Source organism: Chionomys nivalis, chromosome 19 (genome assembly GCF_950005125.1).
Source record: "Chionomys nivalis chromosome 19, mChiNiv1.1, whole genome shotgun sequence".
Classification (NCBI taxonomy): Eukaryota; Metazoa; Chordata; class Mammalia; order Rodentia; family Cricetidae; genus Chionomys; species Chionomys nivalis.
In genome coordinates this window covers 43,004,538-43,029,408 of record NC_080104.1, presented here as the reverse complement: position 1 = coordinate 43,029,408, position 24,871 = coordinate 43,004,538, and the positions used below count along the sequence as shown (strand labels likewise).

Below are 24,871 nucleotides of genomic sequence, written 5' to 3'. Positions count from 1 at the left end.
GGCTTCTCCCGGCCCGGGTTAGAGCCGCGGTCTCGATGTCCTTTCCTCGGTGTGCCCTGCTGTGGGCTCGGCTCCCGGTGGGCCGAGGGGCTGGGTCTCGGGCGGCCACCTGCTCCGCCCTTCGCACCCTCGTGGGACCTTTTCCCGGGGCTCCAGGACGCGTACCCTGCCTGGCCGCCTCCTCCTCCTCTGCCTCTGGTGGCTCCAAAGCCCCGAACACGTCCTTGTTCGTTCCTCTGACAGTGAAGCCTCAGGGTCCCAGCGCCGACGGTGATGTGGGCGCCGAGCTCACTCGGCCTCTGGACAAGAGTGAGTTTTGGAGCCGTCGGGTGAAGCGGCAGTGCTGAGGGTCGGGCCTGCAGGGTGCAGTGCAAACTAGTTATTCTTACCTCCCTTTATAGGGACATTGACCCTTCTCGTCCCTCCTCTGAGTGGTTAAACTCTATCTCTTGGATTGAGAGGGTTAAGAAAAATTTAATACCTAAGTGGTGCGTCGCTTGTTCTCCTCGGGTCCGTAGAGGGCGTGAAGGGATGGCAGTGAGGACTTCCAGAATTCTTTGCCATTGACTGGACGCGGATGTCTAACAATGTTAGGATGCCGTCTTGTTGCCAAGACGACGAGTCTCAGATCCCGATTTCTCAATAAAAATTTTTCCCACGAGGTCGACCGGCAGGTAAATACAAGATAAAAGTTGATAAAAGTGTCCTTGCCAAAAGTAATAAATACCCCTACCGGCCCAGGCTCTAGAGATGAAGAAAAAAGACTTAGCATTACTGGGTGGCAGTGGGTTTTTTGTCCTACCAACTAGGTGTGGGTGAGTTTGACAAGCGTGTAACTGTTTTCAGTGGAACGGGCTGGGCCTTTAGATTAAATGGATGGTTTTTGCCACTGTATGATTAGGAGGGTGAAAGGTTTCCTCCAACTGAATGACATTTTTGTTGAATGAAGGAACACCACAGGTCTTCTGGGCACAAGCTATCCAGGAACGACTTTTAAGCAACTGCCTTTAACAACAAAATCGGTGTGCCCTATCATGACTTTAAAATACAGACTTCATCTTGGGAGTCTGAGGCAGCGGAATAGCAAGTTCAGTGCCATCCTGGGCTACAGAGTTGAGTTCCAAACCAGCGACTGCAAATTAGAGATCCTGTTTCAAAATTAAGGTTTGTTTGTTTTTAAATGAGCTCAAGGATATAGCCCTGGGACACAGCACTTGCCAAGCTCAACAAAATAGTAGTTCGTGTTCTCTCTCTCTCTCTCTCTCTCTCTCTGTGTGTGTGTGTGTGTGTGTGTTTTGTTTGTTTTTAGAGACAGGGTTTCTCTGTTGCTTTGGAGCCTGTCCTGGAACTAGCTCTGTACTCACAGAGACCCACCTGCCTTTGCCTCCCGAGTGCTGGGATTAAAGGCCTGCACCACCACCTGCCCCACTAGTACTTCTTTTTTTCCCCCTTCCTCCCCCTTGACCCTTTTCCTCCTCAAAAGAAGCTCAGGCTGTTCTCAGACAGGAGACTGTTACTGATTGCTGGCATGAGCTACCATGGCTGACACTACTCCTAGCAGTGAGGTACATCTGCCTCAGACACCAGAAAGGTTTACCTCTTCGAGGCTGCTCTGGGAGCTTTGGGCGCAGGTGGAGGTTAGAGGACCACTCTGTGGAGTTGGTTCTCTCCGTGTGTGTCTGTGGTGTAGCACGCCTCTCCTGTTGTTTTCTTCTGTTTTCCTTACACTCCATTGCACATGGCCTCACCAGGAGGCATCAGCTCAGAGTGTCATGTTCTTGTAGCATTCCTAAGGCTGCTGCCTTTCACGCTATCACTTCAAATTCCTTTTGCTTTCTGTGTATGTGTCTAAACTGGGAAACAGGTGTTAAACTTTTATATCTCTCTTTTAGATGAAGTTAAGAAGGTCTTAGACAAGTTCTATAAGAGGCAAGAAATCCAAAAACTGAGTGCTGACTATGGACTTGATGGTAAGGTCAACAACATTTTTAACATTTATTTTAATCATCTTTATCATTTTATATGTATCTTTTGCCTGTGTATATGTCTGTCTGTGTACTACGTTCATGCAGTGCCCATGGATGACAGTATTGGAAATCCTGAAATTGGAGTTAGAGATGGTTGTGAGCCACCATGTGGCTACTGAGAATGGAGCCTTGTTTCCCTGGAAGAGCAGTCAGTGTTCTTAACCACTGAGCTATCTCTCCAACTCTGCCAATAACATCTTTATAGAGTTGATACATTTCGTTTGTACTTTGTTATATGTAGTACTTGTAGTCTTAAGAAAAGTCTCTCTCCTTGCTTTCTGGTGATCTGCAGCCCAGCTTTTAAGCCAGATTGCACAGTGCAGGAGCTGCACAGTGCAGGAGCTGCATGTTCAGCCTGCCATGGTGTTCTGCCTAGTGTTAGCTTCAGCCCAGCTTGTAGTAAACCAGCTGTGCTAACCAAACGGTAATAGACTCTTGGTGCTTGCTGCAATGTGTTTGTTTCTGTATTGAGAGCAAAGTAGAAACTGAGTCTTGTATGCTTTGATTTCATGTTTTCCACAGCCCGTCTCTTCCACCAAGCTTTCATAAGCTTCAGAAATTACATTATGCAATCTCATTCTCTGGATGTGGACATCCACATTGTCTTGAATGACATCTGCTTCAGTGCAGGCAAGTGCTTAGAGAATTATTTTTAAAAAATTATTTTGTATGTGTGAGAGGGAGGAGGGAGATAGAGTTGGGGGAAGAAGAGAAGTGTGTGTGTGTGTGTGTGTGTGTGTGTGTGCTCATGCGTGCGCGCGCGTGTGTGTATGTATGTATGCCATGGCACTCATTTGGTTGGAAGTCAGAGGACAATTTTTGGGACTCTGTTCTCTTCTTCTAGCTTTAGGTTCCTGGGGTTGTCTGAGAATATCGTTCCTTGCTGAGCTATCTCCTTGGCCTGCTTAGAGGGTTTTTTTCCCTTTAACTTCTTTCTTTCTTTCCTTTTCTTTCTTTCTTTCTTTCTTTCTTTCTTTCTTTCTTTCTTTCTTTCTTAATTATTACGTATATAGTGTTCTGTCTCCATGCATGCCTGTATAACCTGAAGACTGTATCAGATCTCATTACAGATGATTGTGAGCCACCATGTGCTGGGAATTGAACTCAGGATCTGTGGAAGAGCAGGCAGTACTCTTAACCTCTGAGATAATCTCTCTAGCCTGGGTGTTTGTTTTCTGTTTTTGTTTTTTCTTTATTTTCCTTTTTGATTTTTGTTTTTTGAGACAGGGTTTCTCTGTGTAGCTTTTGGAGCCTGTCCTGGACTCGCTCTGTAGAACTCACAGAGCTCCGCCTACCTCTGCCTCCTGAGTGGTGGGATTAAAGGTGTGCACCACCACCCAGCTACAGGATGTTTTTAAAAATTTTAATTTTATGTGTATGGGTGTTATGCTTGCACATATATTTGTGCATCACATGTATGTGGTGCCCTCAGAGGCCAGAGGAAGGTATCAGATCCCCTAGAATTGGAGTTGTAGACACTTGTGAGCTGCCATGTGGGTGCTGGGAATCAAACTTGGGTCCTCTGGATTAGCAACTAGTATTCTTAACCACAGAGCCATCTCTCCAGCCTACTGAGAAGAATTTTTAAATGAATGATTTTGTGTGTGTGTGTGTGTGTGTATACCTGTGTGCTCCTTTGGGTACTCATACAGAGACTAGAGGAAGGCAACAGGATCCAGTCTGTCACTGGCTTTTCATAAACCTAGAGCTGGGCTGGTGGTTGTCAAGCCCCAGAGATCCTCCTGTTTCCCTGCTTCTCTCTCTTCCAAAGCTGGGGTTAGAGAAGTGCTAGAAGCCTTGTCCAGCCTTCTAGGTATGTGTGTGGATCTGTACTCAGGGTCTCATGCTTGCACAGTCAACACTTGTGTGCAACGAGCCTTCTCTTAAGCAATGAGAAATTTAAGAATATATTACAGATCATGCTTTATAAAGTTCATGTCTTAAAAGAAAAACAAAATACTAGGTATGGTGGCTGAAGCAGGATTTCTTTGAGATCCAGGCCAGCCTGGGCCTTAAAACAAAAAGCAAATTAGGAACATTATTGTTTGATTTCCACAGGTATCTTGGGCTCTTAATTATAGTGTTCAATGTAATTGATGCATAGACTTTGAGCTTGTGCCAGGTACTAAGGGAGAACCTGATACATAGCCAAATGGGACACACTCTACTTTCCTCTCAGGGCCACTAAGTTGTGGTTTTCTTTGGTCTTTGAAATTAAAAAAAGAAAAAGAAAAAAGAAAAAAAAAGGCTGGAGAGATGGCTCAAAGGTTAAGAGCACTGGCTGCTCTTGCAGAGGTCCTGAGTTCAATTCCCAGCAACCACATGGTGGCTCAGAGCCATCTCATATGAGACCTGATGCCCTCTTCTGGCATGCAAGCATACATGGAGGCAGAATGTTGTATACATAATAAATAAATAAATCTTTATTTTAAAAAAATGTCTTGAGCTAGGGTGGACGTGTAGCTCAGGGTTTGATCACAGGCTTAGCTCTGTGTTCACAAAGCTCTGGGTTCAAGCCCCAACAGTCATTTTACCCAAGACATTTCAAAAAGAAAAAGAAAAGTACATGTCTCTCTAATGTATGTCCAGGCTCTTTATTTTCAGTTTAATTCCCCACTGTGTTAACCTTTGCTTATTTATACTGGAGAGTTAGAGCGTGGAGCATGGTAGTTGGCAGCTAGTTTTTTGTTTTGCCAGAAAAGTAGTGAAGTTTGGAGAAAGAGGGAATAGAAAGCGGGGTCCCAGAGAAAGATGGGGCCTCTTGCTCTGCAGCCTTGACTGTGTCCAACTCATCTCCTTCAAAAGAAATGGTTTCTGTTGGGCATGGTGTTGTACACCTTCAATGCTAGCACTCAGGAGGCAGAGGCAGGCAAATCTCTGTGAATTCAAGGCTAACCTGGTCTACAAAGCTAGTTCCAGGACACCTATAGCTACTCAGAGAAACTCTGTGTTTGAAAAAAAAAAAAAAAGGAAGGAAGGAAGAAATGGTTTCTGTAGCAGTGGGGTCTGAACTGGGAGGACTGCAAGTTTGAGGTTCAGAGCGAGCATGCTAATGCACTGTGCTCCTTTACAGCCCACGTGGACGATTTATTTCCATTTTTCTTGAGACATGCCAAACAGATATTTCCTGTACTGGAATGCAAGGAAGATCTCCGTAAAATCAGTGACTTGAGGATACCACCCAACTGGTTAGTTCTTGTTGTGCTTACTAATATAGAATTTCCTCATTTGGGGAAACTAATGTTGATGCTTTTGTTTTATAATAAATTATAGAGTCTACATTTTGTTTTTCCTGAAAGCAAAATAAAATCACAAAGGAATTAATTCTGTCAGACATTTTGTTGGTGTGTCCCTTTCATTCTGATAGAGCTTGAGTTATGGTTTTCTTAGGATGGATTTCAGATAAAGTTTTTTTTTTGCAAAATTGCTCTATGTTGTAGTCCAGATGTCTTGGCCGACTGCCTGGATGTTGGAGTTGCAGCATCTCAGCACTGTGACGCCTTTGAGACGCTCTGGAGGCTCAAATCCTGTGGGATGCTCTTTAAACCCTGCCAATTCTCACCTTACATAGTTCCAGCCCAGCCTTGGCCAGAACCCCACAGACCCTCTCTTGCCACTGCACACGGTGACTTCGGGGCTCCCACATCTTTTCTGCCCTCTGCCATTCAAATTCCAGCTGCTAAAATCCAGTTTGGAGATTTTGCTCAATTGATAGATCATTTGTCTAGGCGGGACAAAGCTCCAAACTTGATTCCCAGCACTGCATAAAGCCAGGCATGGTGGTATATGCCTGTAATCTCAGCATTTGGGAGCTAGAGCAGAGGGTTAAGTATTCAAACTTGCTGTTGTAGTGGTGCACACCTTTAGTCTCAACACTCAGGAAACGAAGGAGGATCTCTGATTTTGAGGCCAGCCTGGTCTACATAGAGAGTTCCTGGATAGCCAGGGCTACATAGATAGATCCTGTCCCTGCCTCCCAAAAAAAGGGAAGGAGAAAAAAGAAAGAAAGAAAAATCAGTCATTCTTGACTAAATAGCAAGTTGGAGGCCAACTTAGGCTACATAAAACTGTGTCTTTAAAAAAAAATTCCAGCTACCTAAGTCTGATCTCCAGCTTGTTCAGGGCAGCTGTTGTCCTTTGCTTGGGTTCAGTTTCAGTGTCGTGGTGGGATGTAAGGAGATCGTCGCCAGTGCTCCCTTACATCAGGGTCTAGTCCTCACGGCCTGTTTTCTCTGCCCCAAAGAGTTGCTGCAGTATTTTGCCCAGTTTTGTTTTTTCATGTGGTGGAAGCACATATCTCCTCGCCAGTCAGTCCACGTGGCAGAAGCAGAGACTCAGTTACCATAGTCAGAAATACTGGAGTTGAAGGCCTGAGGAGATCTGCTTTGGGGTCTGATCTTCAGAGTTGTGGGAATGATGTAAGCCTATCTATGGGACCAGTTTAAACTCATTTTCAGAACTTTGAGGTCTCCAAAACATTCATTTGCGTTTGGGGATTTTGTCTTCCAGTAAGTGCCATTCCTGATGTGGTTATACATCTGTTCATTGAGTTTTTCAAAGACTGTCTGCTAGAATGGATTCTGAGGTTGATAGAATTAAGCTCTTTGTCTGCTCATGTTTTAGGTACCCAGAAGCCAGAGCCATACAACGGAAGATAATATTCCACTCAGGCCCCACCAACAGTGGGAAGACTTACCATGCAATCCAGAGGTACTTGTCCGCAAGATCTGGAGTGTACTGCGGCCCTCTGAAACTGCTGGCCCACGAGATCTTTGAGAAGAGTAACGCTGCTGTTAGTACAATACCAACACTCATTTCCTTGATCGCTTTCCTCTGTGAGGTGGAGGTGGAGGTGGGGAAGAACACACAGTAATTCACTGCTACAGAAGCGTCTGTGTCACGTACTGAGAAGCCAACCGCCGTAAGAGGTGGTGGTGCCCCACACAGCTGCGGGAGGAAGAGCTGCTGGACTCTGGTGTGCCACCAGCGTGCTGTGTGCTTAGTTCAGAAAAAATGCCATGCAAGGCCTGTGGTCCCAGCGCTTGGAATGTGGAGGCAGGAGCAAGCCTGGGCTACGTAGGGAGCTGCTGTCCCAGAAAACCGAGAGAACATCAAAGAACGCCTCGCACGTAGAGCTGGGTATTTTGTGCAGAGAAACTGCAGCCCGTGACAAGGAGCCCGCCCAGCTCTTAGGTGTTTCGTCTCCTTTTTTCTTTTGACATTTATTTGCTTTTTTAAGAAAAACCACCAGGAGTTGAGCCTCCCTCTGAAGTGCTCCTTGGCTTCTCACAGTGCTCCCCAGTGTTTGGATCAGACTTAGATGCTGTGAGCTGATCACGACTAGAGCCACGGTTTCAAAACTGGACCAAAGCCCTTTGGTCTGAGCATTGTGTCACTAAATGGGCTATTTTTTATTGTCTTACCATGGTATGACGTGATGGTTATCTAGTTTTGTTTAGATAATTTTTATTCTGCATTTTAAAAAGAGATTACTTTTACTTTTTTTTGTATACATAATACTTTAGCCATACATTTTAGATGTTTGTCTTCGGAACAAAGACCTGGTTGGTATTTTGGTTTTGTTTTTTCATTAACGTAACTATAGAATATTTATCTGAAAGAGTAGAGTATTATTTAATATTTAATCCATATTCAAATTCAAGTGTTTTGGTCTGAAGAAATGGCTTTACTGGTTAAGAGTTTTTGCTGTTCCTTCAGAGGATCCATGTAGGGTAGCTCACAGAAAGTGCCTATATCTCCCAACTCCAAGGGATCCAACACCTTCCCTGCTCTACAGGTACCACACACAAGAAAAAAATATATCTTAAAAATTTTTCTGTGTCAGTTCTCAAGTAACAATCTCCCTGGTCCTTCCTAAGATCCCATCTATGTCTTCACACAGTGGGGCCATTTTTCCAGTTGACATTAATTTCAGAATTCCTTATTCTGTCTTTGTCTCCTGGAGCCTTTTTATTTTTTAAATACTGTAGGTTACTTGTAAACTAGACCTTCTCAGAGTGAGTACAAAGCATCCTTTCTGCTGGAGAAGCCTGCAGTCCTGCCTCGAATGGCTGAGAACCCAGTGCACCATATACTGATGTTTCTTCTGGGGAGTTAGACCAAGAGGCCCTTTGTTCTCAAGCTTCACTCATAGTGATGTTCTAGATGTAGAAACAATTCATGATCATTGAATTAACTCCGTCACTGCTGAAATGTGCAGAGCAAGAGTGAAAGGTGACGCCCAGTAGTGGAACACCTGCCTGCTCGAGCAAAGCCCTGTTACCTACTCCTGTGAAAGGAAACAAGCAAGCAGCAGAGCCAGAACTATTAGCTGGGAGCCTTGGCGCATGTCTGCAGTCCCAGTATGTAGGAAGTGGAGGAGGAGGAGCAGGAGTTCGAATCATAGTGAGTTTGAGGCCAGCCTGGCCTACTAGAGACTATGTCTCAAGAAACAGGGGAACCACTATAGTTTCTCTGCTGAGGGTTCTTCTGATTGGACGTTTCTCCATATTTATCTAAGTTGTACAGCAAAGTAGGGGTGTGTGGGTGTAAATAAGCATTGGGAATATTTTACTCAGCTATTTGAATAAGTTTGATAGTAGTGGAATGAAACCCTTTAAACACCATTTTCAAGTCAGATGAGTCTGGGTTTCTTCTCTTTCCAGGGTGTCCCGTGTGACTTGGTGACAGGTGAAGAGCGACAGACAGTGGACCCTGAGGGGAAGCAAGCCGCCCACGTCTCTTGTACTGTGGAGATGTGCAGTGTTACAACTCCTTGTATGTATATGCTGCTCGGGAAATCGGTGTAGTTAAACTTAGAACATACAGCCGTAGGATGAAAAAGTTACAAATCGGGGGCTGGAGAGATGGCTCAGTGGTTAAGAGCATTGCCTGCTCTTCCAAAGGTCCTGAGTTCAATTCCCAGCAACCACATGGTGGCTCACAACCATCTGTAATGAGGTCTGGTGCCCTCTTCTGGCCTTCGGCATACACACAGATAGACTATTGTATACATAATAAATAATAAAAAATAAAAAAAAAATTAAAAAATTAAAAAAAAAAGAAAAAGTTACAAATCCAGAAGAAGATAGTACACTAAATACTTAGTGCTTTACAGTAAACTTTGTCATGCTTGCTTCTGAATGCTTGTTGTCCTTTGTCTTGGATGAAATCTAATCCCAGCACTTTAATCCTAGCACTTGAGCAGAGGTAGATGGGTCTCTGCAATTCCAGGACAGCCTGATCTACATAATGAGTTCCAAATAGCCTGGGCTGCATAGTGAGACCTTGTTTTTTTTTGTTTTTTTTTGTTTTTAAAAAAAAAGTCAGACATAGTCTGGTTGTGTGCATATATATATATATATATATATATATATATATGCACACACACATACATATATATATACACATATATATGTGAGGTTTATCTATTTAAACTGTTACATGATACTCTTTTTTTTTTATGGCAAAGATTCTGCATATTCCCTATTAAGGAATATTTAGTTTAATTAAATCTTGCCATGGGTCTGAAATGTAGCTCAGTGGTAGAGCACTTGCCCTAGCTTCTGCAGATGAACTTCTGGCTTCATTTTTAAGATGCTAAAGTGTATGTAATGTTTTAATCCAACCTGTCGCCAAACAGTGACTTTTAATTAACCCGTGGTGTGTATATTCTCGAGTCTCTGCTAGACTTCAGATTTTGTTAGTTGTTACTGTAGAGTATGCATCAGGTAACTATGTTAAATATAGTAAGGATCGATCGTAGGGTTTTTACTAACAGCTTGCTTTTTTTTTTCAAAATCAACGCTTGATTAAATAGTTTACATTTTTCAGTGTGTTGTAAAAGTCATACACTTTAAGTGCAAGTAGCACACACAAATTATAGGTTCTCTACTTCCCAATTTTTAGCCTGTTTGTATGTCTTGATGTGATGAGTAATTTTTAATCTGGTTTTCAGTATAAATTAGCCTTCTTTGATGTTCTCAATTCCTTGGTATTTTGGGAGGGAAATGAAAGTGGCTTGCAGAACTGGTGTAGCGTGGTTAGAAGTGTTTGTGCATGAGGAAAGACACCAGGTAGTGCTTTGCTTTCCATGATGGCTTAAAACCCTCGCGCATGATCTGAGCTCACTGGCCTGAGGGGTCCCTCCATCCCCTACACTTGACGCTCTTGAGAGCTGCTCATGGAAAGCTTCTTGAGTCACTGAAAGGCTCTCCACTCCTCACTCCTGGGAGCATAGGTGCCTGTCTTCTCTTCTGCCACCGTGCAGATGTGGTCGTTTGTTTGTTTGTTTGTTTGTTTGTGAGACTATTGTCTTGACTGGCCTGAACTTGCTGTATGGACCAGGTTTCTCTCAATCTTATAGAGGTCTGCCTGCCTCTTTTTCTCTACTGCTGGATCAAAGACATGTCCTACCATGCTGTGCTAAGATTTATTTTTTTAAGTGTGTGTATTTGTGCATACACTTGCCCTTAGAGTTCAGAAGAGGGCATCAGATCCAGGTACTCTGAAAGTACCCTCTGTTACCCATCAAGCTGTCTACAGTCTGATGTGGTCATTTGTATTAGGCAGTTAGCAGGGTGTGTCTGGGGTTGCAGAGATGGGACAGATGAAGACAGTGGAGGAGAGTGGCTCCGAGTGTGGTGTTGAGAACGAAGTGGCTTGGATTTGAGTCTCATCCCTACACATACTGTGTAACTTCTCTGGGCCTCCGTGTACTTTCCTGTCAAATGGAGATAACCTCTTAAGTGTCCTTTTCTTTTCTTTTTTTAAACTATCTTTTATCATTTTACATACCCATCCCAGTTCCCACTCCCTCCCCTTCTCCCGCTCCCTCTATCCTCCCCCTCACTCCACCCCATCTACTCTTCAGAGAGGGTAAAGCTTCCCATGGGGAGTCAACAAAGTTTGGCACATTTTGAGGCAGAACCAAGGTCCTCCCCTTATATCTAGACTGAGCAAGGTATCCCTCCAAAGAGAATGGGCTTCAAAAAGCCAGTTTAAGCACTAGGAATAGGTCCTGGTCCCACACTCATAAGAAGGACAAACTCTTTAGAGGAACAAAAGGTGCAGAGGCACAAAGCCTTCTAGAAAAGATGCACCCAGTAAGCCATGGTAATGACGCTGGTAAGGGGCTGGGGTTACAGTTTAAGTGGCTTTATTGCTCATGGTGACTTTTTGTTTTAAGATGAAGTGGCTGTGATCGATGAGATTCAGATGATTAGAGACTCAGGCAGAGGATGGGCCTGGACCAGAGCACTGCTAGGTGAGTGTTCTTACTGCTCCAGCCAGCTGCTGCCTCTCCGTCTGAGAAAAGTTAATCAGAAAGTCATGGGTATAAGCTTTTATATTATTTAAATATTACTCTAAGAATAAAAAAAATCCTGTTTGTGAGTTATAAAATTAACACAACCAAATAACTCAAATAGAAAGTTTTGAATCTGTGAGGATATAACCCAGGAGTAGATGGGAGGCAATATGGGAGGGCCCTGAGTTTAATCCTTAGCATCAAAAAAGTGAAAGTTTGAGTTTGGGGACGTAGTTCATTTGTAGAGGACCTGCATCAGGCCATGCATGACACCCTGGGTCTGATTCCCAGAATTACATAAACTGGGTGTGATTGAACGTTCTAGTTATCCTAGCAGTTGGGAGGAGGAGGGGATCATCGTGAACTACACAGCAAATTCAGGGCCAGCCTGGGCTACATTAAGGAAAAGGAAAGAAAGTTTGTCTTGCCATATTTACAGTCACTGTTAATGTCTTAATGTCTTGGTATGGTTCATGCCAGTTTTTAACGCATGTGGTACTCAGAACTTTGCTTTGTTCTGGTTCTCTTAAATAAATGTGTCTGGGTATTATCTGCTGAGAAGCAGTATTGCGTTTGTTTCATGATGCTAAGCATTTTCCTCATCACCAACGGTGCTGTAGTAGGGTTATTGATGATGTAGCTTTCTACCTTTGATATTTGTTTTTGTTTTATAGGATGGTGGTCTAGAAGTGGAATTTTTTTTTTTTTTTTTGGATTTTCGAGACAGGGTTTCTCCGTAGCTTTTTGGTTCCTGTCCTGGAACTAGCTCTCGTAGTAGAAGTGGAATTCTTTAGGTTCACAGGCTACAAATGTGTATTGCCTGATTTTTTTTGTGTTTTTTTGTTTGTTTGTTTTTGTTTTTGGTTCTGTTTTTTGAGACAATGTTTCTCTGTGTAGTCCTGGCTGTCTTGTAGACTCACTCTGTAGATCAGATTAACCTCAAACTCACAGAGCTCTACCTGCCTCTGCCTCCCAGGTGCTGGGATTAAAGGTGTGCACCACCATGCCTGGTGTATTGCCTGATTTCTGAAGTGAATTTTCTTCCTCTTTTCAAACAGGGTCTCACTCTGTAGCCCAGGCTGATTTTGAGCTCCTCCTGCCCCAGCCTGTCAAGTGTTGGGATTATAGCCTAGCCCACCATTCTTAGCTAGAACTGAGTTTTGACCTAGCATGCTGTAGGGTAGGCATTTTCAGATCAAAAACAAAGAGCTGGACCCTGAGTTTGCCTGTGGGGCAGTAGGTGACAGTAGGGCAGCGTGGAGCTGAGGAGCTTGGAGCTGTTTCTGCTCACTGGCCCCCACACCACCCCTTGAAGCACCTCAGCTTCCGTGGAGTTCCGACTTGAAGAAGACAGGCCTAGAACTAACACCCATCATTAAGCATCAGAGTCCCAGCCTCCAGTCCTGCTTGGCCTCACCCTGCCAGCCTTATTTGCAGCAATTCAAAGGCCTATAAATTTATAAAACTGAGCCGGGCAGAGGTGGTGCACACCTTTAATCACAGCACGTGGAAGCAGAAGCAGTCGGTTTGAGACCTGCTCTATACTACTCTACAGATCGAGTTTCAGGACAGGCACCAAAGCTACACAGAAAAACCCTGTCTCGGGGAAAAAAAATTATAAAACTGGCCTCATCTTTGCCCCATACAAAGAAGGCTTGGGTCAGAGAGACTGAAAACGTTGGACAGTTACAATGGCATTAGAAAGAGACAGAGCAATGTAAATCCATGTGTGCTTTTACAGGACTCTGTGCTGAGGAAGTCCATTTGTGCGGAGAATCTGCTGCTATTGACCTGGTCACTGAGCTTCTGTACACAACTGGTGAGGAGGTAGAGGTAAGAGACTGGACTGCCCAGGGCACTTGTCCACTGGCTCCTGTAAGCGCTAGGCTCGCAAAGTCAGAACTTAACTACATATTGAACACACCATGAGCAAGTACCACAGTATATGTGAGGTTGGCATAAGGAGACCCCTTATTTTTATGCAGTCTAAAAAGTATTTTTTAAAGAAAGATTGAAAACAGCTGGGTGGTGGTGGCGCAAGCCTTTAATCCCAGCACTCAGGAGGCAGAGGCAGGCCTCTGTGAGTTCGAGGCCAGCCTGGTCTACAAGAGCTAGTTTCAGGACAGGCTCCAAAACAACACAGAGAAACCTTGTCTTAAAAAACCAAAAAAAGAAAAGAAAGAAAGATTAAAAACAGTTTAGGAAAAAGTAAATCTTTATTTTCCTATAACTGACCGGCTCTCAAATATATATATATATATGTATACATATACATACACATATACACATACATATATATGTATGTGTATATATATGAGATTAACCTTCATAATGTGAGGTTCTGATGGTGAAGCCTTGGCCCTGTGTCTTCCAACAGTGTGGGTAGGAGATTCTTTGGGGGCAAGGCCAGGCTGTTTTGTTGTTGTGGTTGTTGTTGTTGTTTCGGCCTTAAGTGCATGGCAGTCTTCTGCTTTAGCCCCCTGAGTACCGTGATTATAGGCATCGCCTACACACTCAGCTTTTAATTTCCATGAAGTCTTTGGAAAACTGAGCCAGAAATGTTTGTTTGTTTGTTTACTTTCTTGTGGTGCTAGGAGTGGGTCCAAGGGCCTTACGCATGCTCCACTACAGAGCTTCATCCACAGCTCAGGACTTTAAGTCTCTTTAGAGCTAAGTGAGCCAGACTTGAATTTGGGCTCGGCCTGAGCTTGAGTGTTCTCAGTCCTCTGTATCTCACGTTGGAGCCTTTGTTATTTATATAATTGCCACATCTAGTTTGTGCCCATTTTGCAGATGTGGAGTAGGGAGATACTAGTTTCCTTTAGAAACTGCCAGAATTCAGAATTTCTTAATAAGGCTGTAAGGCTGTGTCTGATACTTTTCTCGTTGCTGTGGCAAATTGATGAAGTAGTTGCAGGAAGGAAGGAAGGGCTTCTTTTGTTCTCACAGTTGCAGGGTCAGAAGCAGAGAGCCAGACACAGGTGCTCAGCCAGCTTTGCTTTTTATCCTCTCCAAACCCCAGCCATGGGATGGTGTTACTCACATTTAAGGTGGGTCTTTCCTGCTGTTACACCCTTTGGCAAGCACTGTCATAAGGCACACCCAGAGATATGTGTCTGTGGTGACAGTGAAGGTTAGCTTTTACAAAGATGTAACACTTTCATGCTGTCTCTGAGGGAGATAGAGTAGAATGCAGCGGGGGAAATTCCGAATTCAAATCCTGCACTTCGCTGCACTGGGTCCTGTCTGCAGCTGACCACAGAAGGCAGAAAAGATCTATCTCATCTTTTATTGGACTGTTTTACTCTGTCATAAAATGGAAATATCAGCCCATAATCTTTCTGAAGCTACCACACTGTCCTGAAAATCAGTGTATGTTAGAGTTCTTTAAGGCTGTTGACACGATAACATTGATTTAGCAACGTAAGAATTGAAGGCAGCACAACATTCAAATGACTGCTTCTGTGATTTGCTCCTGAAAGTTGATTCTTAACCCGCCTTCAGTTCAGTTGACTGCTTTGCAGCTTTCCAGTGACCTGGCACTGACTTGACTGTGTTCCTTTTCTGTGTATGTCTTTATTGCAGGTTCACAACTATGAAAGGCTCACCCCCATTTCCGTGCTGGATCATGCACTAGAGTCTTTAGATAACCTTCGGCCTGGGGACTGCATTGTCTGTTTTAGCAAGAATGATATTTATTCTGTGAGCCGACAGATTGAAATTCGGGGACTGGAATCTGCTGTTATCTATGGCAGCCTCCCGCCTGGTAATAATTGGCCTTCACTGTGACGGGGTGTAGAAGCTCTTACATCTTCTATTTAGGTGGAGATATGTTTAGAAAGCATAGTAAGAAAGATGGAATTAACATGAACTATTCCTTCTAGGGACCAAACTTGCTCAAGCAAGAAAGTTTAATGATCCCAGTGATCCGTGCAAAATCCTGGTAGCTACAGATGCAATTGGCATGGGACTTAATTTGTAAGTAATTTGTTTATAATAAACAGTGAGTTAGTGTAGGTTTTTTGTTGTTGTTTGGTTGGGTTATTTTTTTTTTTTTTTCAGTTTTCTAATCGATTAGAATTAATGTAGATTTAAGCTTTATCTTTTTATACTTGTTCGGGAAATAAAAGAGAATTATCACAGAACACTGGGGTTTGGAGCACCCCCTACTAGGGCAAATAAGTTGTTCCCTTGCTTTATTTTAGGTTTCTTAGTCATACAGTATGTGACCCTCCAGTGTGGGGCACTTACTATCTTTAGATAGTGAAAGTGGCCAGACTGTTAAAAGTTCTTGGCACTACCTGTGTGTGTGTTTTGGACAGTCTTACCAGGTCGCCTAGGCCACACTGACCTTGAACTCAGTTTGTCTTTTTTGTTTGTTTTGATTTTTGAAAAGGATTTAAAGTTTTTGTCTGATCTGCGAGTGTTTTACTTGCGTGTGTGTATGTGCATCACATGTGTGCAGTACTGAAGGGGCAGAGCCTCTGGAGCTGGGGCGATAGTCACTGTGAGCTACCATGTCGGTATGGTAGGTATAGAAATGGAGCTCCAGTCCTTTACAAGAGCAGCCAAAGCTCCTAAACTGAGCCATCCCTTCGGTTGGTGTCACGACACTGCCCGGGCTGGCCTCAGACTTCTGGGCTCAGCCAGTCTCTGTGCCTCAGCTTCAGTACCTGGGACTGGAGGCCTGTGCCACTGTTCCCAGCACAACTGACCTGTAGCAGTATGAGAGCACTTTATTTGGTGTCATTTTCTTTAGCTTAATAATTTGAATATCATACAATTAACCCTCTCAAAGGGTGACTGTAAGTAAACACACACAGTTATCAGACATCTTGCCTGAGAGTTGGCCGTGGTAGTGCATACTTATAACCCTAGACAGGAAGATCCCAAATTCAAGAGGGCTACATACTGAGGTGCAAGCCACCAGGGCTACAAATGAGACTGTCTTTGTTGTTGTTGTTTGTTTTTCTGTGTAACAGCCCTTGCTGTCCTGGAACTCATTGGTCAATATGTAGACCAGCCTAGTCTACGTAGTAAGTTCCCGGAAAGTCAAAGACTGTGTAGAGAGGGGGAAAAATTTTTTTTAATTTTATGTGTATAGGTATTTGCCTAATGTATTTCTACACAACACTCTTGTGTGTGTGGTACAATTAGAGGTGTCATATCTCCTGGGACTCGAGTTGCAAATGATTGTGAGCCACCATGGGGTGCTGGGAATCGAACTTTGGGGTCTTCTGGAAGAGCAGCCAGTGCTCTTAGCTGCTGAGCTGTCTATCCAGCTCCATTTGACTTAAACGAGAGTTGGACTGAGCACATCTGTGATGACCCAAGTGACAGGGCCGTGTATAGTCTATGGGGTCACTTTTATTTCTGTTTCAGGAGCATAAGGAGAATTATTTTTTACTCCCTTATAAAGCCCAGCATCAATGAAAAGGGAGAGAAAGAACTAGAGCCAATCACCACCTCCCAAGCTCTGCAGATTGCTGGCAGAGCCGGCCGGTTCAGCTCACACTTTAAAGAGGGAGAGGTCACAACAATGCACCGAGAGGACTTGGCTTTATTGAAGGAGATTTTGAATAGACCTGTGGAGCCTATTCAGGTAAGACTTAACATGTAACTGCTCCTGCTGCATGCAGGACAGCCGCTCCTTCCCTAGTCTCTTGCCTCAAATGCGGGGAAACAGAAGGGCAGCTTGAGCTGGGGAAACCATGTCAAGAAAGCTCTCCTTGGTGCTGGAGAGAGTATATACTCAGCATCGAGAGTGTACACTGTTTCTGCAGAGCACCCGAGAGTGCTTCCCAGCACCCATGCCACGTAACTCATAACTGTCTGTAACTCCAGTTTCAGCTACACACACACACACACACACACACACACACACACACACACACACACACACACACTGCTTTCCTCTAGTATGTTAGAGAGGCATCCATACCTCTTAGAGAACTGTGTACAAGCGAAAGATCCAGATTCAGCAGGTTTAGTTGGCCTGATTGTTCCTGCTGTGGGTGCACATGGAGTCACAAAGTAGAGAACTAGCTGAAGCTTGACTAGAGGAAAAACTTAGCCTGAGTTACACAGTTGCAGGCAAGTAAGGGCTGAGTTCAATATGTGGTTATTGGATCATATTTTAAAGCAAGCTAACTTAATAATTGTACGTTTCTAGAAATTCACGCTAGTGGCTTACTTGTCAGTAGATGATATAAAGGGAACTATATGGGAGGTGATGGGGTGAAGGCAGGTGGCCTGACTTCTGCTCCTCGGTGGGTGCCTCCTGGGCGCTTTATACTCAGCCCCTCTTTCCTTCCTGTGTACCTCATTTCTGGACTTCATGTGATGTTTGGGGCTTGCATCTTTTGATTTCTTCTTCCTCCACCTCTCTCCCTTGTCCTCACACTCGCTGTGGGCATTGCTTAACACTTCAGTATATAAGAAGCCAGCTGATCTCCAGTGCAGATGTTTCTCATGTTCTGTTGCCCATGGTGAAGTAGCTGGGGTCTGCTTGTTCTTTTTTATTCCCTAGAAAGAACTAGAATTGGGAAAATTGTTTCATCCTCAAAGGCATTTTTGTTATTCTGTCAAATACTTATTCTAGTACTCTGACTAAAACATAGCAGAAGGCTACATATCTGCCATTTTCATTAAATAGTCCTGTTAGGTTTTCTAGTTACAGTAAATATAAAATGGTCATGTCTTTTTCTCTGTATTACTGAAATTCTTGGCATGGGACTTGGTAAGAAATTAGCCTAATGTAGGACATGGTTTCAAAAGAAGAAAATGCCATTCGAAAGATGAAGGGGGGAAAACTCAGCTTACGATTATCTTGTCTTCTACAGGCAGCGGGTCTCCACCCAACTGCTGAGCAGATTGAAATGTTTGCCTACCATCTCCCTGAGACCACGTTGTCCAACCTCATAGTAGGTGGAAGCTCTTTTAATTTTTTCTTCTAAAATTGTTGACAACCATGTCAGTACTGGCTCACGACATGGACAGGAGTGGGTAGTCTGCTTTTGTGCAGTTGCTGTCCATGAAATTTATGCTGCTGGTGAAAACCTCCAAAGTCTGGGAGTGCTGAGAGTGTCAGTGCACACTTGTAAGCCTGGTGCTCGGGCCCAGGGGGCCATAGTGAGCCTCTGTCTCAAAAAGAAATGCAGGTTAGGAAGACCATGGGAGAAACATCCTAACTTCAGAGAGCAGTATGAAGCACGCATCTCCTGAGGTTGCTGGGGATTAAAGAGGTTGTCTTTTATAGACCTGAGTTCTTTATTCATATCCAGAGGGAAATTCACATCCAGGCGGTCCAGTAATTTCATATGTATCTTCCCCCAGGATATTTTTGTAGACTTTGCACAAGTTGATGGACAGTATTTTGTTTGCAATATGGATGATTTTAAGTTCTCTGCAGAGCTGATCCAGCATATTCCACTAAGTCTACGGGTGAGGTATGTGTTCTGCACAGCCCCCATCAACAAGAAACAGCCTTTTGTCTGCTCGTCCCTGTTACAGGTACGCCTTTAGCTCTATGCCGTTGGGTTGTTTCTGGTTGACCCATTTCCCTCCAAACCATACTTTGTCCCCCTGGGAGAGTACCCCAAATATAGGAAACTTTCCGAAAATTGAAATATAAAGTGACTTGGTAATTTTTGAAGGATAACCTTGCCTTGTATTTGGGCCTGGATGGTGGCCCCTGGGAAGAAGCTGACACACACAGATAAATAAGCACTTGCAGGGCTAGGGTTTGGTGAGCGGTGGTGCTCACTTCCTCAACTGTAAGGGCTGCGCCTCTCCTTCTCATCCATTGCACTGGGCTGTGGTGTGACTTGTGAGGAACTGAACCGTAGGGGCCCTGAACTGCTTGGTGCTCCGTCCTGAGTGCTCACCTCATGCCGCTAAACTCAGGGTTCTTCTGCAGACTTCTTGCCATCTCTACCATAGGCCTTAGCATTCTGTTTAGCAGCTCTGTTTCAATTAAATCTATTTCTGAGTTTACTTTGTAAGTTATTGTAAAATTATGTAAATAATACACACATATTTATTATACCAAATTAACACATTATGGAAAGGTTAACACTGTCTGCCATCCCCAATCTCGGGCCTCTGGAACACTTGCTATTTGAGTTTATTTCACATGGTATCTGTCTTCGTGCACGTACCTGTAGGAATTCCAGTTCTGTTTTTTGGGTGTTTTCCCATAAATGTTATAATGAATTATTTTGCAACTCGCTTTTTCCTTATCTCTTAACAGTGTGCTTTAGAGGTCTGTGTTTAGGTACTTTCCCGGAAGTGTGTCATTGGTGGGAGAACTGGAATGGGGGGGGGGGTTGTGGGTAATCTTCAGCTACTTGTATGCTCACATGACTGGAGCTGCTTCCTGTAGCCTTGGTCCTGTTTACACCATTCACCAGACAACAATTCCAACAAAGCAGGAGCCTCTGCCAGAGAGGAAAGACCCTGGAAGAATGCAAGTCAGCATTGCTTAGACCTTCAGCTGGGAGCTGGGAAATGTGGAGGGTTTGCTGCTCTGCTACCTCATCCCATCCTGAACTATGAGGAGCTCAGTCCGCTGATGGCTTTGAGTGCCACTTAGCATGGTGGTCTTGAGAAATCAGTTCTCTTATCATGTGGATTCTGGGGTCTGAACTCAGGCCACAAGGCTTATCACCAAGTGCTCTTACCCAAGGAGTCAGTCTTGCTGGCCCATTTTTATTTTAAATAAATATTTTTAAGCTGAACATGGTGGCACAGTCCCATAACCCCAGTGCCCAGGTGGAGGCAAGAGAATCAAGAATTCAAGGCCTCTAGGTTAGGTAGCAATTTTGAGGCCAGCCTGGCTTGAAAAAGACCTTGTCTGAACTAAATAAACCCTTATAAAGTAGTAAATGTTTTTTAAAATGTAGGAAAGTATCAAGCATGAAGGAAACCAGCTTGTCTTTTGAAACAGCCACAGTTAACAGGCTGTACCTCCTTTTTCTTTCTAATTAGACCTAAGAGGATTCTGGTTGTTACCAAACTTTGTTCTCTGCTCTCAGTTTGCCAGGCAGTTCAGCAGGAATGAGCCCCTGACCTTTGCGTGGTTACGCCGGTATATCAAGTGGCCTTTGCTTCCGCCTAAGAATATTAAAGACCTCATGGATCTTGAAGCTGTCCATGATGTTTTTGATCTCTACCTGTGGCTAAGGTACCAATCCTTTTCCTTTCTATCCTCTTAATTTTCTAACTCATGGGGCAAATGAAAGGTTTTGTGAGTGAGTTTCTGCTCTTTTAAGCTAGAGGTAATTGGTGGGTACTCTTATTTTTTTTTGAAGGTGCTTGAGTTTGGTTTATACTTATTTCTGAAAAGACTTCAGGAATACTTAACCTAATGAGGATGTTGACTGGACCCTTGCTAATGAAAGTGTAAGATCACTTGGGAGCTGTTCAGAAGTAAAGAACCTCCGCTCCATCTAGACTTAAATTCTCATCAAAAAATATTAGTTCTCTAAGCCTAGTGGTGGTGACGCACGCCTTTAATCCCAGCACTCGGGAGGCAGAGGCAGATCTCTGTGAGTTTGAGGCCAGCCTGGGCTACAAGAGCTGATTCCAGGACAGGCTCCAAAGCTACAAAGAAACCCTGTCTCAGAAAAACAAAGCCAAAACAAAACTGAACAAATCAGTAAAATGGGGGCTGGAGAGATGGCTCAGTGGTTAAAGGTCCTGAGTTCAATTCCCAGCAACCACATGGTGGCTCACAACCATCTGTAATGAGGTCTGGTGCCTGCAGTCATACACACAGACAGAATATTGTATACATAATAAATAAAAAATATTTTTTAAAAATTACTGCTGTGTGTGTGTGTGTGTGTACATGTTTGTATGATAGGGGTAGGTGGGAAATGCACATGCCAGAGTGCATTTTGTTTCAGATGCCAACTTTGTGGAGTTGATTCTCTACTTCCATGTTTTATGTAGGCCCTGTGACTAACTCAGGTCACCATGTTTGTGAAGCAATCACCTTCCCTTCTGAGTCATCTCTGCAGCTCAGATCATGCATTTAACCAAGGATTCCAGTCTTAGCTTGTGCATTAATGCTGAGAAGCTTTGCTCTAGAATGTGGGTAGGTTGTTGCTGCTGGCTCGGAGCTTTGCTCTGATGTTCTTTGTTCTTTTCCCAGCTACCGATTCATGGATATGTTTCCAGACTCCAGCCTTGTTCGAAATCTCCAGAAAGAACTGGATGTCATTATCCAAGATGGTGTACACAGCATCACCAAACTGATTAAACTTTCTGAGTCACGCAAGCTTTTGAATTTGGAGAGCTCACAGTCAGGGAACCAGTCACAGTTGTCAGGAACCTTAAAGAGCCCAGCAAAACGGACACGTGGCACCAAAAGTGCAGGGGGTAAAGCTGCAGAGCCACTCAGCCCTGGTGCCAGCGAGCTGCCCCTTGCTTCCAGGCTGGTGCAGCAAGGACTCCTCACTGCCGACATGCTGAAGCAGCTCCAGAAAGAGTGGCTGACACAACAGCCGGAACATGGCAGAGAAAAGGCAGGGACAAGAAGAAAGAAGAAGAACCCCAACTCTGATTAGGCTTTTTAATTTTGCAAATAAAAATCAATTTTAAATCCTTATGCACATGGCATTCACTGCCTGTGATAGGATTGTGGGCATCTTGCACTAAATTCCTAAAGCCATCTAAAGTACTTATTCCAACCTTTAAAATAGAGCATCTTCAAGGTTTTTCCTAAGTGTTCATAGTGGCCTTTCGTAGAGCAGCCCTGAGACACTGCTGTTCCAGAAATCCTGCACACATCAGCTTGGGGGATTGTTAGGCCTGTTTCTGAGGATGTCAAAAGTGGAATTCTGTGGCACACAGTGCTGTCTATTACACCCACTACCAGAGATTGTTCTAGAAGCTGAAAAGATGGAGTACAGCTCAGCAGGGCAAGGACGCTTGTGTCTCTAGTGCGCTGCTGTAGCCAGTGTGTGGGCTAGCGTGGAAGCAGTGTGACTCTGAAATGAGTGCACACACGTGTAGAAATAAGTGATGGGGAAGGTCAGCTCCCTCAGGACGGGGCACTGTCAGACCACCCATGTTTAAAGGCCAGTCTGCCGCACAGTGGTCTCCATCCGCCCTGGTTAAAAACATAGCTAGAAGTTTAAAGACCTTAGTTCAGGCATTGGACAGACCCGGTTCTGCCTTGTTCAACATGGCACATGTGAAGGCGTGGGCAGTCGTGTTTAGAGTTGCTGGATGTTAAGTGATGGTAGGTTGTTCAGTCCCAGCCTGCCCACCGCAAGTATTTCCTAGAGTAACCTGAAGGTTTGGACCATTCTGCCCAAGAATGGAACTCACAGGTCATTCTGAGACTTAAACCAGTTTCCTACGTGTGTGCTAATCAAAGCTGACTCCAGAGTAGAGGCTCGAGGAACAGCCAGATATGCTGTGGTATTCACGTGTCACAGCTTTTCTTCAGGGTGCTGAGGAGTTGGGGTGACATTATCTAGAAGGCAGTCTTCATCTCAGAAGTGCTGTCCTTCCTTGTGGGGAACAGAGTGGAGTGCCTAGGAGAGCGTGTGGGTGTCCTGTGCTGGACAACGCCAGGCTCCAGAATCAGCTTTCCTCTGTGACCTGGCATCACTCCTCTCCACAGGGTCTCACAAATCCTCAAGGACTGAAGCCGGCAGCAGGGCTTTTACGAGCTGCACGAGTGCTTAGCTTAAGAAAGTTCTTGAACAGTGAGAGTTTGCTCTTGCCCTTGCCTTCCCTTCTCAGGGACAGGAGGCCATGTGGTTTAGCAGAAGAGACGAGATGTCACCAAGGAGCACAAACAGGAACTGATTGGAGTAGTGCTGAGCTGATCTCAGGAGAGCAGCTTGGTCTTGTTGAAGTTTGACTGCCAGTTTTTTTTTTGTGTGTGGGCTTATGTTTGATATTAATCATGATTGCATTTTTTCTAAAAATATAGCTGATTTAATTTCCCCTGGCAGTATTCTAATGTGCTTTGAAACACCTGCTGAGAGCCCTTTGTTTGATATTGTTGATTCTTTTGAACAGTAACACGAGGTGTAGACTGAGGCTCAAATACTGACCTCAGCTCTAGATTTGAGGGGCTTAAAGAAATGTGGTTAGGACGTATCTGGCTGCCATTAACAACCAGTGACTTAATACTTTGCATATTATATCCGTGGGTGGGGCCACATCTGTAGCGTGACACTAGGTCTTTTTTTTTTTTTTTGTCTGTATGAGTGCTCTGTCTGTATGTATGTCTGCAGGCCAGAAGAGGACATCAGATCCCATTACAGATGGCTGTGAGCCACCATGCGGTTCCTGGGAATTGAACTCTGAACCTCTGGAAGAGCACTCAGTACTCTTAACCTGACCCTAGATCTTTTGAAATAACTTCCTTTGAATTGTAGATAGACAGAACTGTCAGCACAAGTCATCAGTCTCATGCCCAAAACCATCATAATTCCGTCTTTCTGTACCTAGATCAGACAGATACACTTAGAGCTGATCGTGGTGGTGCACATCTTTATTCCCAGCATTCAGGAGGCAGAAACAATTGAATTGAGGCCAGCCTGGTCCACATACCAATTCCAGAGTAGCTAGGGCTACACAGTGAGACTGTAGCTCAAAAACAAACATAGTATGTTTGGTGCATACATGTATGGAGTGGCAAAGCTTGCTGAGAGACAAGCATGTGTATCATGCCCAGAGTTTCCTCTTTGAAAGCTTTAGACTATGGAAATCTGAGTATGATTTTTTTTTTTTTGGTCTTTTGGGGGCCTGTCACCCAGCTCCCAAATAAATCACACACAGGGAGGCCTATTATTACTTATAGATGCCTGCCTTAGCTTGGCTATTTCTTACCAGCTTTTTCTAAAATTAACTCAGCTAAGTTTTGCCTCTGGGCTTTTTCCTTCTCTTCTGTATAGCTTGTGTTCACTCTTACTCTGTGACTGGCTGGGCGGCTGATCCCTGCTGTCATCCTCCCCTTGCCCTTTTTCTCTCCTTCCAGATTTCTCTTGTATTTTTTTCTCTGCCTTCCATCCCCACCTAGCCTTTCCCCTGCCTTACTGTTAGCAGCAAGTCAGCTCTTTATTAGCCTATCAGGAGTTTTAGACAGGCAGAGAATCACAGCTTCACAGAGTTAAACAAATACAGTGTAAACAAAAGAAACACATCTTTACATTGTTAAACAAATGCTCCTGGGGTCTGGAGAGATGGCTCTGAGGTTAAGAGCACTGGCTGCTTTTCCAGAGGTCTTAAGTACAAGTCCCAGCAACCACATGGTGGCTCACAACCATCTATGATGCAATCCGGTGCCCTCTTCTGGCCTGCAGGTGTACATACAGGCAGAACGCCATATACATAAATAAATCTTTTCTTAAAAATAAATCTTCCAGAGCATAAACGTGATGCACATTCAGATATTCTACAAGTGTAATTAATGTTCACAAAAGTATATTTTTTATTTTCCTTTTATTTATATTATGCATACGGGTGTTTGGCTGCATGTACTGCATGTGTACCACATGCATGTCTGGTGCTG

At 44.1% G+C, this 24,871-nt stretch overlaps 1 protein-coding gene across 2 annotated transcripts; it reads left to right on the top strand.

Moving 5' to 3' along the window:
- Supv3l1 (Suv3 like RNA helicase) lies at positions 1 to 22,233 on the top strand. 2 transcript variants are annotated; one of them, XM_057751125.1, is made up of 15 exons: positions 1 to 309; positions 1,893 to 1,970; positions 2,550 to 2,657; positions 5,101 to 5,215; positions 6,651 to 6,819; positions 8,693 to 8,804; positions 11,215 to 11,292; positions 13,076 to 13,167; positions 14,920 to 15,100; positions 15,219 to 15,312; positions 16,717 to 16,936; positions 18,177 to 18,257; positions 18,670 to 18,846; positions 20,370 to 20,518; positions 21,491 to 22,233. In XM_057751125.1, exons 1-15 carry the CDS (start codon positions 36 to 38, stop codon positions 21,903 to 21,905), a joined length of 2,343 nt encoding a protein of 780 aa, XP_057607108.1. In that variant the 5' UTR covers positions 1 to 35; the 3' UTR covers positions 21,906 to 22,233. The 2 variants fall into 2 exon arrangements, with proteins under 2 accessions (XP_057607108.1, XP_057607109.1); XM_057751126.1 differs by lacking the exon at positions 1 to 309 and adding an exon at positions 863 to 1,164.
- Positions 22,234 to 24,871: the final 2,638 nt, after the last annotated feature.

Coding starts and splice junctions, on each gene's coding strand:
- Supv3l1 (XM_057751125.1), top strand. CDS start 36: ATGTCCTTTCCTCGGTGTGCCCTGCTGTGGGCTCGGCTCCCGGTGGGC. Junction 2,658..5,100: donor TGACATCTGCTTCAGTGCAG/GCAAGTGCTTAG, acceptor GCTCCTTTACAG/CCCACGTGGACGATTTATTT. Junction 13,168..14,919: donor CAACTGGTGAGGAGGTAGAG/GTAAGAGACTGG, acceptor TCTTTATTGCAG/GTTCACAACTATGAAAGGCT.